General features: G+C 55.8%; 1 protein-coding gene across 16 annotated transcripts in view; it reads right to left on the bottom strand.

Moving 5' to 3' along the window:
- DOCK7 (dedicator of cytokinesis 7) overlaps positions 1–12310 on the bottom strand; it is a 132518-nt gene that overhangs the window by 36539 nt on the left and 83669 nt on the right. For 7 of the 16 annotated variants that reach the window (XM_056814113.1, XM_056814115.1, XM_056814117.1 and 4 more), the window contains exons 19-27: positions 11979–12065; positions 11070–11301; positions 10436–10600; positions 9463–9632; positions 5808–5897; positions 4829–4924; positions 3725–3865; positions 3514–3627; positions 3255–3425 (exon numbers count right to left, since the gene is read on the bottom strand). In XM_056814113.1, the coding sequence (XP_056670091.1) occupies positions 3255–3425; positions 3514–3627; positions 3725–3865; positions 4829–4924; positions 5808–5897; positions 9463–9632; positions 10436–10600; positions 11070–11301; positions 11979–12065 (1266 nt within the window). Of the gene's footprint in view, positions 1–3254; positions 3426–3513; positions 3628–3724; positions 3866–4828; positions 4925–5807; positions 5898–6987; positions 7081–9462; positions 9633–10435; positions 10601–11069; positions 11302–11978; positions 12066–12310 lie in introns of all 16 variants that reach the window. The other 9 variants (XM_056814110.1, XM_056814111.1, XM_056814103.1 and 6 more) reach the window with 2 other exon arrangements.

Raw genomic sequence — 12310 nt, 5'->3', positions numbered from 1 at the left:
AACCTTTTTGTTAGCAATGATGTCCCCCCCACCCCCCCACCACTACCAAAGCCCCTTTTTATCCCAGATTTGCTTATTGATTTTCCTCATGGAGTACAAAAGAAACCCTTGTGAGCACAGTGATCTTTTCCAGAAAAATCATGAACTTTTTGAAGAAAGCCTCAATCAAGCATAAAATCTGTTCACTTCCTGATCCCTTCAGAGTATGGCAGGGAGAGGTCAAGAAATCTGATGATTTTGTTCATTTGGCACATGGTAACAAATAAACAGAAAGAGTTTTAGCTGACCTCCTTTGAAATCTTTTCATCCCTAATAATCATATTCTTGTCTGTCACTGGAAGGCCAGACTCCTGATGGTGAAACCTGCGAACAACTCAATGACTCGGTGTTTACATCATTTATAGAAAATCATCACGATGAATTTACCATTTTCAATAAGTAAACATTTCTGCATTCCTAATCAAAATTTAGTTTGTGGTCTGGTGACCCTTGAAATGATGGTATGCAAAGGAATATATGTGAAAGTCTAACTTTAGTCGATTAAAAGGAAAATGCTACATATAAGAGTAAAATAATAACGTTGACTTTTACTTAAGTGAGGACAAGGGAATTTAGGCTAATTCTCCAAGTTTTTTTCTTTTTAAAACTGCTCAGTTACATGTTTGAATGGTGACTTACTTCTTTAAGGAATTAAAAAAATAACAATTCATGACTACATTAATGAAATCTAAAAAGCAGAGATAATTAAAATAAGATTATGGTGGGGCAGTGAGGTGATTAAGTAGTTTGAGAGCCAGGCCTAGAGACAGGAGGTCCTGGATTCAAATCTGCCCTCAGACATTTCCTAGCTGAGTGAGCCTGGGCAAGTCACTTAACTTGCACTGCGTAGCTCTTATGGCTCTTCTGCTTTGGAACCGATGACACAGTACTGATTCCAACATGGAAGATATGGGTTGTAAAAAGGAATTCTTTATTCCTTTTTTAATTTAATGGGGGGACCTGGAGGTCCTCTTACTATAGAGATATATAGGGATTAACCAGCCCACCATGATAGGAAGTAAGAACAACAGATATAGGAAGGGAGGTAGAAGAAGGGGATAAAAAGGCTGTCAGTTGCTGACAGTTAGGGCTGACAGTTGTGGGGAAGTTGGCTACTGGGAGTGTGATGGGTTGGTGGTTGGCTTTTAGTTGCTGGAATATAAAGGTGGGCCTGAGCTTACTGAGAGGGCGGCTTTAGCCTTCAGAGGGCTTTTTGGCTTTTGGTTTGGGCTGTTAAGTTTTTTTTCCCTTAAACTTTTTGGAAGGTGGCTGGTCTTTGTTGACAGATCTGATTGGGGCTGGATTAAACACTGATTGGGTTGGTTTTGATTGGAACTTTGTGGGGTGGTTGTTATTAGCAGTAGTTATAGGCAGTTATAGGTAGATATTGGCAGTTTTAGGTAGTAATTATAGAATAACTAGTATAGGCATTAGGAAATACTTTCTCTACCTTTTTCCTATATTTCTCTCCTTTACTATACACATTTTACTATATTCTTTTACTATCTCTATTTTAATTAAACTAAATTGTTAATTGTTAAAATCTGCTAGAAGTTTTTTCCCTCTGGCTTAAAGGGATAAAATTAATTTACAACTCTACTATATTCTCATTAAAACTTAAATTATTAAAAGCTGCTCTCTTATTTTGTCAAAACCCCTATTTTAACCCTTACAAGGTATTAAAAAAATAAAAATGAGATCATTAGTCCTTCTCAATTTCCTAAGCAGCTGTCATCTCGTCTTGTTTGTTTTTGCCATTTCAACTCCTTCAGAAGACAGAGGAACAAAAACTCTTGCTTAGCTACAAAGTGGACACATATCCACTAGCAAAATGGATCAGCTAAGTAAAAGCTGCTTTACTAAACCATCGACACACCCCTAGAAGTGGTCCTCCGTCAGACAGCATCAATGATGTGGTACTGAGCCAAAACTTGGTTCTCCTTTCAAAAAGCATTCACACGTTTATTTTCTCTCTTCTGTCCCCTCCCCCACAGAGAAAAACCCCATGTAAAGTGCCTGCTGTGTCTGGGAACTCGCTGAGAATAGGATGACAAAGTTAAAAGTGCTCAAGGAGCTTTCATTTGAGTCGAGAGACACAGTACAGGCCAGAAAACTGGAGAGGGAGAGGGACAAGGAAGGAGAGGGACAGACAGACAGAGACACAGACAGACAAAGGGGTAGAAACAGAGAGGGACAGAAAACAGAGCCATAAAGCTGGACTTTATCTTCTAACCCTGAGGCCACAGAAGCTGCTCAACCCTCTTGAGCTAGGTGCAACATGGTCAACTTTGTTCTTTAAAAGCGAGTTGATGGAAGAGGCCTTGGGGGTGGTGTGAGGCTCAAAGAAAGAGGGAAGAGATAAGGTGAAATGGAGTGCACATTTGGAGGGCTGACTGGCACGTGGGGTCCCACTAGAAATAAGGAAGTTAGAAGAGGGCCAGATTTGGGGGAGGACACGTTAAGTGCCTGTGGAGCGCTGTCCAGCTGTAGAGCTGAAGCAGGGAGCTCAGAACACCCATGAAGGCTCAATGCCCAGAGATGATGGCTGACTCTGTGGGAAATGTTGGGGTGACTGAGAGAAGCTGGGGAGAGGGAAGGCTCTAGCAGAGAAGTGAGGCTCAGTCAGGCAGACCCAGGTTCTTGTCCCAACAGGAAAGCTCCAAAAACCTCATAGTGTAAAATGGTTCTGGAATCCCTGAGGAGTCCTAAACAAAACACTCAACTTGTGTTCTAGGAGGCGTCTACCATCTGCAATTCCACTTTCTTCCTGGAATTCTGTAAGTTTTTTGGAAGCAATCTGAGGAATTCCACAGCCATTTATTAGTCACGGGGCCTGACCCAGTAGTTCTTGCTTGGTAACAAAGCTGCATTTTCTGCCCACCTCCTGTTTTTCCTCACCCTCTCTTTGGGAATCAGCGGTCCTCATTACCTCAGAGGCTCCCAAAGTCACCTTCCTAAAGGACGCCGCTGGGCTCCCCACCCGCTAAGATCCAGCAGAGCCAATACAGATGCTCCCCCGGCGACCCCCGGCCCTTCTCCTGCCTGGTTCTACCTTCCCTCACTGTCCTCTCCTCTTCCCTCGGCCTCTGCTACACTGTGCTGAGTGACGCCTCCCCCACAAGACCCCCCCCCCTTTTCCTTGACCAGCCGTGTGTGCCCATGTCTGTCTGACAGGGGGCGCCTTAACCCCAACACCGGCCTGGACACGTGCTTGCCTGAGACGTTGCAGAAGACACAGAAGGGGATGGTGAGGCCGGCGGCGTGAGCAAGCTGCAGGGCAGGTTCAGGGTGACGTAATGCTCGTGGCTGCAGATGACCCTCAGGAAGTCCAACCTCAAGGACACCAGGAGGCTCGGGTTGGCCAGCGAGTACAGCTTCGAGGATACCTGCAGAGCCCACGGGAAGGTGGGCTGAGTGGGGGCAGGGCCCCAGGGCCGCGGCGTCCTCCCTCCCAGAGGCCCCGTCCCACCTCACCTGTTTGTAGCAGGCCTTGATGAGGCTGAACACGAATCCGCGGTCCATGATGGACAGCAGATCGTTGAGGAAGAAGGCGAGGCTCATGTTGAGTCTTTCCACCATTTCTGCGTCCTGGAGGGCAGGAGATGGAAAGGGGGTCAAAGAGGAACTCGGCCGCAGGCCGGCTCACCCCGAGAGGTGGCCCGTCGCAGAAGCCCGGCGGCCTCACCTTCTGGAAGCGGGAAACGATGTCGCTGGCGATGGTGCTGACGAGGGCCGTGATGTCGTCCATGAAGCGTTCGGGGAAGCGGCTCTTCCTGGGGGCGTCCAGCTTCTCGGTGAAATACAAATGGTGCGCCATGCTTTTCACCTGAGGAGAAGGCGCACGTGTCAGTCACAGACACTCCCCGAGGCCATCCCCTGCAGCAACCCAGCCTGCCCGCCGCCCAACAACTTTTTCTAGCTCTTAAGGGTCAGCAGCTGGCCTAGAATTTGGCCAGTGTGTAATGAGACACTTCCAGGCAGCATGCAGAGATGAGTAATGTACGTAGGGAGGCTCAGGGCCGATACGGAAATGGAAATGGCGCAGCCTCTCAGCATGTGACATCATCCCCAGCGGACAGACAAGGAGCCACGAGCCTATCTGGACCCCAAGGGCTGAGTCTGGCCCTCTGAGGCAGAAGGGAAGGGCTTGGGTCAGGCCAACAGGGAAGTGGCTGGTCCAAGCAGGGTCTGCTCTCCAGAAAGTGTCTGAGGCTGCCCTGAGCCCAGCTGCGACACTATCCCCGGGCTGCATGCTCGTTTTACTTATGTGTGTCAGCTTCTCCCCTGTCAAGGGTTGTCCACTGAAACACGGTTCTGCCCCTGCAGATACACGGCTTGATGAATGGCTCTTGGGTGTAAAGTCAGTTTGAAGGGCAAGTTCCCCGCCGCTGTTCCCAAGAACAGACGAGCACGTTTCTGTCCGAGAGTTACACCAAGGCCTCTCGTTGTCCAGCTATGCCGGCGGCCCCAAAGCAAATGCAGCCGTATTGTTTATAGGACACAGAGAGCGCCGAACTATTACTGTCACGGACTCTGTACTCAGTCCAGCAACAAAGGGAAAAAGGGCTGCCTCTCCCACCCCCTCTACTCAATGGTCCGTCCAGGAAAGGCCTGACTCACAACGGAGTCGCCACGTCCACTCCCCCGAGGCCCGAGTGCAGGAGCAGCCTCTGCCCTAGAGGAATGGGGAGCCCAACGGGCAGCCGCAAAGCCTGAGGCCTGGCTCCAGAAGAGACGGACAGCCTTTCCCTGGGAAGAGCCACGAGGACCACACACGTCGCCCGCTCACCATCAGCTCAAAGAAGAACCAGGCCTGCTGCAGAGCTGCTTCTCGGACGCTGCCGCTACAGACGACCCACTGCAGAGCGAGCTCCTCGTGGAAAAGCTACCCGGAGGAAAGGCAGAGTTAGTAGAGCGCCCCCGCCTGGTCAGACAGAGCTCAGGGGGCGATGCCAACACCATGACGAAAGAAACGAGGAAAACAAGGAAAAGAAGCGGGAGGAGGGGCGGGGCCAATCTGGGCGATGCAGGGATGACGTCCATTAACGAAACGACTGGGTCACCATGTACGACAATGGGGTGCTGGCGGCTGGCCACAGTACATGGTGTTTGGATTCAATCGGAACCGTACAAGGCCAGAAGGGAAAGAGCCTTTCGACTGTGCCTGCAAACAGAAACCAGAGCTAGCAACAGATGCGAGCCAACGGAGATGGACCGTGGCACGTCTGCCACAGACTTTGCAGGCACAGTCCAAGGAGCACCTGTGACAATCTGGCCTTTCTTCTTCATGCGATCAGGAGCAGAAGTTCATTGTTACAAAATTCCTTCCGCATTCTTATAACATAGTGGATATGCATGTCAAGCAATTTGCAAATTAGCGCCCACTACTTCATATGAGAAAGGACCAACGAAACTGAGCACGAGGGAAGCACGGTAACATGGCTTACTAAGGGTGATAATTTTTCTAACTCATCTTCCTTTCCCTGGAGATTTAAGCACAAAACAGAAGCAGTATTCAGGGGGGACGCTTTTGGCAGTGACACGAACAATTAAGCTTTAGTTCACCAGACTCTGAGCCACCAGGCCCCCCGACGGATTAGCTATGGCTAAGAGAATCAAGGTTCCCGTGATAGGCCGGAGTAGCTCCCGGACCAGGGGCCCTGGCTCTCCAACTGGGCTGGGAACATTTCACATCTGCCAGAAAGAGAACAGTGACAAATCGGATGGATTTTTTCCCCCAAAGACCAATTGTCTCCACTTGAATCTACCTTTTTAGTTGGTAAACGTCCCGTTAATGTTTGTAAGAAACTTGACGTCTCTGTGTGCGAAGACATACGATTACAACTTCGATCCATAGCCTATGGAGTGAAGATGAATGAATGATGACAAAACATTAAAGTTTGTTGGGGTGACTCTGCAGCTCAAGGATAATGTACAACTTTTCATATTTGTCAGGAATACGGCTTAATTTGTTATCAAAAACCAGCCTTTTTTTCTTCCCAGTCTGCTATCCACCATCTTGAGCTGCTTCAAACAGATTGACAATAATGTATAAAAAAAAATTCAGATGCCTTCAATGGATTAAAAAAAAGGTTTAAGGAAATGTGGGTATTTTTATGGAGCTCTATAGAGCTGTTGCTGCAAAGAATGAAACTTTCATAGTTGTAGGCTGTAAACATGCACATATCCAGTGGGGGGGGGGGGACACCTTTTTTTAAAGCGACATACTTCTCAATGGTCCCAGAACAAATACTCAAACAATTTTGTCCAATGAAAACAAACAGTTGGGGGGCTTTTGGGCACGGCCCGCATTCTACTAATCCTTGCGCTGGGAATAGCCTCCAAGATCAGAGACTATTGAGAGGTATGTTCCGCGTCATGCAGTATCTAAAAGCAGCAGGCAACTGGGATTGGAGAGTGATTTCAACGACTTCAGCTGAGTGGCTACCAATTTCATCCTTTGCAACACGGTACAAATTCAAATGGATCTGCTTTTGGCTCTTAGGCTTTGAGGTTCATCTTTCCCTTGAAATCCAGCTTTTGTCTATTCCCACTTTGACTCTTCTGTGACCGTGTAAGTATGCCGAGATAGACAGGAAATGCTTTATGGAAGTGGTAAGATGAGAGGAGACTAAATCGAGATGGAAAACCATGGCTCTGCGGAGGAGTGAGAACAAGCCCCCAGACGGGGGCTGAACCTCGGGGAGAAGCGAATGGAAGCAGCATCCACTAAGATGTAGGCAGGAGGGGGAGGGGACATCACTGGGGCAGTTGGTGGTATTCATGCAGGCATTGTGGGGGGGGGGGGTGCTAATTAAAAAAAAATCAGGGACTTTCCAAAACCGAGAAAAGCAAGCCACTGAAACCATAGAGTAGAGACTAGAAAGTCACGTTCTAAAGGGACATATCAGCAGCCAATAAAGAAACCTCGGACGATGTCGACACCACCTGTGTTGGTTCTGCACTTGGACTGGGGTTGCATCCCCATGGGGCAGCCTTGGGACCACCAGTGTTAACCCAGGAATTGGAGCGGTCTAAACCCTAAGCATATAATAGAAAGCAGTTGGGAAAGGAAAGAAAGGTTACATGTTGCATGCTGCAGTCTTCTGACAAACCCACTCTCAGAAGCAACGTGGTCAGGGCAAACACGGCTTTCATCAGCCCTGTCAAAGGAACCAACGCTTCTAGGCGCTGGTCCAGGCGCTCGGTCCATTCCGGCCATCCCACGCCACCCTCGCCCGGGGGACCCTGCCCAGAAGGCCTCCGTGGCGTCCAGGAGGCTGTCCTCGCCTTCTGCTTACGAAAAAGCCAGCCGGCCACCCCAGACGGGACCATCGGAGCCATCTAGCATGGGCTCCGAGTGCGAGTGGGGGATGGGGAGACGGAGCGGCCCGCCGAGACACTAGTTCCGGCTGGCAGCCGTGGCCCGGAGGACCTCGCGCAGACGCCTGCCTGGGTGTCCTCCTGCTCTCCTCGGGGCGCTACAAAGGCCGGTTCTTTCTTTCTAATCTTATCCCCCTGCTAGAGAGCCCGCTGAGGCTTCCTCCCGGTCTGGCCTGGCCTCGTTCTCCCCTCCCGCCTCCTCCTGGGTCAGCAGGCTGTCTGGAGGCAGGCGGGAGAGGGAGCCGCTGCAGGGGCCGGCAAGAACACGAGGAAGAAGCCCCCGCCGGCCCTCTCCCCCCGCCGGCCCGGCCCAGCACACGCGTCAGGAGCGCTGCAAGGAGCCTGCATGTGCAGTGACGGCTGTGGAGCGCCGGGCAGCAAAGGCCCGCCTGTCGCGGCACGGCACGCAGGAGCCGATTAATAAATGCTTGTGGATTGCTGGTGCCCCAAAGAGGACGCCGGGACGGCTAAGGCTCCCGTTTCCCGGGCCGGATCAAGCTCGTTAGCGCCCGCCCCACGGGTCAGGCAGAGACTTGGGCTCTTTACCAGGGAAGTTCGGCTAAACTACGTCAGTCTCCGCTAACATTCTGCGGGGCAGAAAAGAACAAAAAGGGTCATTTTTTCCATCCTGACAAGCAGGCATCCCATTCGTCTCTCTGTGGTGTGGCGGATCCCCAAGTCTGCCTGCCTGCCGGCCCGCCCCCAAAGGGAGATGCCCGGAGCACCGGGCTGTCTCCCCCAGGGGCCCGCGTCCACAGTGTAGCCCCACAGCCTCCTGGGGCTCCCTCTGTGGAAGCCTGTCTCCAGGCTCCGGGTCTTTGTACAAGCTGGACCGCAGGCCCGGCCCGACCCGGCTCTTCGCCAGAACTTCCTAGAGTTCTCCACGGCCCAAAGCTCTCTTCCCCCGAGACCTTTCCTGCTACCCCACTCCTGGTTCTGGTTCCGATTCTTTAAAAACAGAACGTTTAGGAAACGTCCCCTAAACTGCCGAGGGAAGGCCTGGAGGCAGAGCCCCAGCGGCGAGCCCAGGGCCTGGCAGCACCTTTGGGCCTCCATCGCGTCTCCCTCACGAGGCCCGCGCCTCGCCTCGGAAAGACGCCAGCTAGGGGGCTCCCCCGGAGCCTGTCTCAGTGAGGTCAAGGTTCAATCTGGAGCCAGGAGGCGTCCGGGGCGCCTCCGCTCACCACGTGTTTCTGGAGCATCGATGGGCCGGGCAGGGGTTTCCCTCGGGGGAGCCCGATGCCAGCCCTCTCGTGGCTAAAGAGCTCCTGAACTAAGCCAGAATCTGCCCAAACAGGGCCTCGGCCCGGGCAAAAGGCGTCCGAGGAGCGGCCTCCCGAGCCCCCGGGGGAGCCCCGTCTGAACTCACGCGGCTCGGGAGTCCCTGCCTCAGCCTCGCGAAGGCTCAGGCTCTTTCCCGGACCCTCTGGGGGGTGCACAAGCGACTCCTGCCGTGGGGGGCTCTCCCAGGAGCCGGGACGAATGTGTGTCGCCGTCTCCCACGGGGGGCCTCTTACACGGGGCCAGAGCTGGGAGGGCTCCCTGCGGCCCGACCTTCAGGTAAGAAGGCTTGCCTGGCCCCAACCCCGATCTGCTGCCTGAGAATCCATTCCGAGGCAGAAGAGCAGCAGGCGGGGGGCCGCAGGGAGCCTCCCCTCCTGGCACCTCCCTAGAGCGAGCCGGCGCGCCGAGAAAGCAGGCCCGGCGGAGGCGATGCAATCCAACAAACATTTATTAAGCGCAGGAGCATCTCCTGAGCCCCTGCGCCCGGCCCTGGCCGAAGGACGGACGGTGCCCGAAGAGGCCACGCTCTATGGGACGTGGGGCTAAACCCCCAGGACTGCGCAGGCCGCCGGCACCCACGTGGGTCTGCTTCGGCGTCTCTCCCAGACCGGGGTCTGACGGGGGCGCCTCCGTTAACGGGAGAACCTCCATCGCGCCCCCTCTCGGCTAGCTCTCTGCACTCCGAAGCGCCCCACAACCCCGCCCAAGACCGGACGTCCCCCCCCCAATGCCCGCCCGGCCCCGCCGCGGCCGTACCTTGCTGCCGATGATGGAGCGAACCTCGTCATCGGGAGACGTGGGCGTCCCGGAGATGTCCGGGTTGCTGTTGCTGAGGCTCCGCGAGCGGTTCAGGTGGAGGCTGGCGGGCCTCACGGCCGAGCGAGCCATCGTGGCGTAGTGCACGGACCCCCCCAGGCCTCCGGGTCCTTCGGGATCGCAGAAATGGAAACAAGCAGAAAGGCCCGCTGAAACGCCGGCCCCCCCCCGTGCCAGCACCTCCGGGAGAGGCTCGGAGCCCCCCAGCTCCGGCAGAGCCCCAGAAGTCAGCGGACGCGACGGGGCCCGGGGGTCATCCCGGCCTCCTGTGGCCGCGGAGGAGACCTCCTCGAGGGCCTGCCGCAAAGACGCTCTGCCTTTCCCCAAGATTTCAAGGAAAACGAAAAGCTGCCCATCTTTGGGCACCGCGTTCAGCCCCGGGATCTCGGGGGACCCGAGCAGAGGATCCTGGATCCCCCGGACCCAGCTGACGGCGCGGACGCCTCCCTTCACTGGGAGGGGGCGGAGGGGACACACTCCCACGCCGGGGCTCCATTCTCACCCTGGGTGGGTGGCTCGGACCCTGGGGAGGTCCCCCGCCCCTCAGGGAGGACGCTGGCTCTGGGCCCGAATCAAAGTGTCTTTTCCCTTCTTTTTTGATCCTCATCTTCCCTCTCGGAATCAATACTGGGTATTGGCTCCAAGGCAGAAGAGTGGTCAGGGCCGGGCCATGGGGGTCAAGTGACTTGCCCAGGGTCAAGGGACTTGCCCAGCTGGGAAGGGTCTGAGGCCAGATTGGAACCCAGGACCTCCCGTCTCTGGGCCTGGCTCTCCATCCACTGAGCCACCCAGCTGCCCCTGCGATCAAAGCATCTTTGGCGAGAGGCCAATGCAAAATTCAAACGGTCTGAGTGGACCCGAGTAAGGCTGTGCGCTCTGCCGGACGAAGAACCGAGGCCCGGCCTCCACGTACCTGGCGAGGGCGAGCTGGGGTACGTGTTGGGCAGCCGGAACACGTAATAGATGTAGGAGGTCAGGAGGCTGTTGCGGCCGTGCTGGTCCTGACTGCCCTCCAGGCTCCGGTGCAGCCGGTTCACGATGGACGCCATGGCCTCGAAGGACGCCTGGCCCAGGTTCACTTCGAAGACAAGAAGGGAAGCGGGGGTCGCCCTGGGGCACGGAGGCGCCTCGCACGCCCCGGGAAGAGGCCCGGCGCCCTCCGGGAGCGTCAGCCCGGAATCGGGGCACCACAGGACTCCGGCGCCCCGGCCTCACCGAGCACTGCCCTGTGCTACCGGGAGGACGAGCTACCCTTCGCCACCTCTCACAGAGGAGGCGGCCCGAGACAGGCCTCGAACTCAGACCTCCCCGAGCCCAAGTCTGGTACGGTCGCCCCGGCACGGCGTGACGCCATATCCCGTCCGGCTCTTTGTGACCCCATCGGGGGTTTCTGGGCAGAGGCGCGTTTCCTTCTCCGTCTCCCTTACAGACGAGGACTCGGAGGCCAACGGGGCCACCCAGCTGGCGCCTGAGGCCCGGCCTGGCACCTCCCATGGCTTCTGCCTCCCCCCACAGAGCCAGTGAGGGCCTCCCTCGGGGCGCCTCACCTATCTGGCCGGCGATGACCGGCGGGCGCACGACGAGCAGGATCAGCTTGTCGAGCAGCAGGTGGAGGAAGCGCACCACGGGCTCGAGCTGCGACGAGCTCAGGGCGGAGATGCTGCTCTTGAGCTCGCTCTCCAGGTTGTTCTCCATGATCCTCATGTCGCCGATGCGCACGGGGAACATGTGCTCGTCCAGCGCGTTGACCAGGGCGAAGAACTTGTCCAGGAAGGGGTCCTAGGAGACAGCGGCGGGGCCGCGGGCGCCTCAGCAGGAGGCAGCCGTGGAGCAGGCTCGGGCCTGCGGCAGCTGTCCGGGGCAGGACGAGGCACCGAGGAACTCGGCCCGACTCTTCCGTCCAGACACTTCGTACGCGTTCCCCCGCGACGGACATGCTTACTGCCCAGAACCGGGCCCACTACCTCCTAAGGAGTGCTCTAACGTCTTCCCTGACGGCGACTCACCCTTTTCAGATCGGGCATGGGCCACTGGGATGTCTTTTTCATCAAGCCACCCCTTGTCTGAATGGCCTTCTTCCTTTGGGATGTGCTCCCCTCTCCCTTGATCGGGGGGTTTTGTTTTATGTTATCATTCAAAACAAACCCTGACCTTCCATGTTGGAAGCAGTACCGGTATGGGCTCCAAGGCAGAAGCGTGGTCAGGCTGGGCCATGGGGGTCAAGTGACTCGCCCAGGGTCGCCCAGCTGGGAAGGGTCTGAGGCCACATTGGAACCCAGGTCTCCGGGATTGAGCCCCTTAGCTGCCGGGGGGTGACGGTTTGTGCGCGCCCAGTGTCAATGAGAAGCGCGCAAGGAGAACCCTCGGCTGAGCAGTGGAGCTACGCTCCGGGCCCTGCTCTCAGGACCCTCCCGAGTGCGGCCACAGATGTGGACGCAGGCTCGGCGCCCTCTTACCTGCGTGTGAATGGAGGACACGGCCACCACCTCCACGTTAAAGACGCCCTTGTGGTTATCGACCCACTTCATTCCGGGGAGAGGCACCTGGAAGGAGGGAAGCATCGCCGTCAGCCCCTCCCTTTGGGGGCGAGCCAACGGGGCTCGGGGCCCTGGCAGCGTCTCGCCGCCCGCTGACGTCCGTGACGCTCGGGGAAGCCCAGCGTCCAGCCGGGCCTCCACCCCAAGCTCTCCCTCTCCCGGGCCTCCTGGCCTCCCTCAAACGCCAGCCAACAAGGCTTTTCTCACCGCTGCCCCCCCACCAAAGGGGTCAAAATAAAGGCTTCAAGCCG

The sequence above is a fragment of the Monodelphis domestica genome, chromosome 2 (assembly GCF_027887165.1).
Source record: "Monodelphis domestica isolate mMonDom1 chromosome 2, mMonDom1.pri, whole genome shotgun sequence".
Lineage (NCBI taxonomy): Eukaryota > Metazoa > Chordata > Mammalia > Didelphimorphia > Didelphidae > Monodelphis > Monodelphis domestica.
The sequence above is the reverse complement of the archived record's forward strand: the minus strand, read 5'-3'. Positions and strand labels throughout refer to the sequence as shown.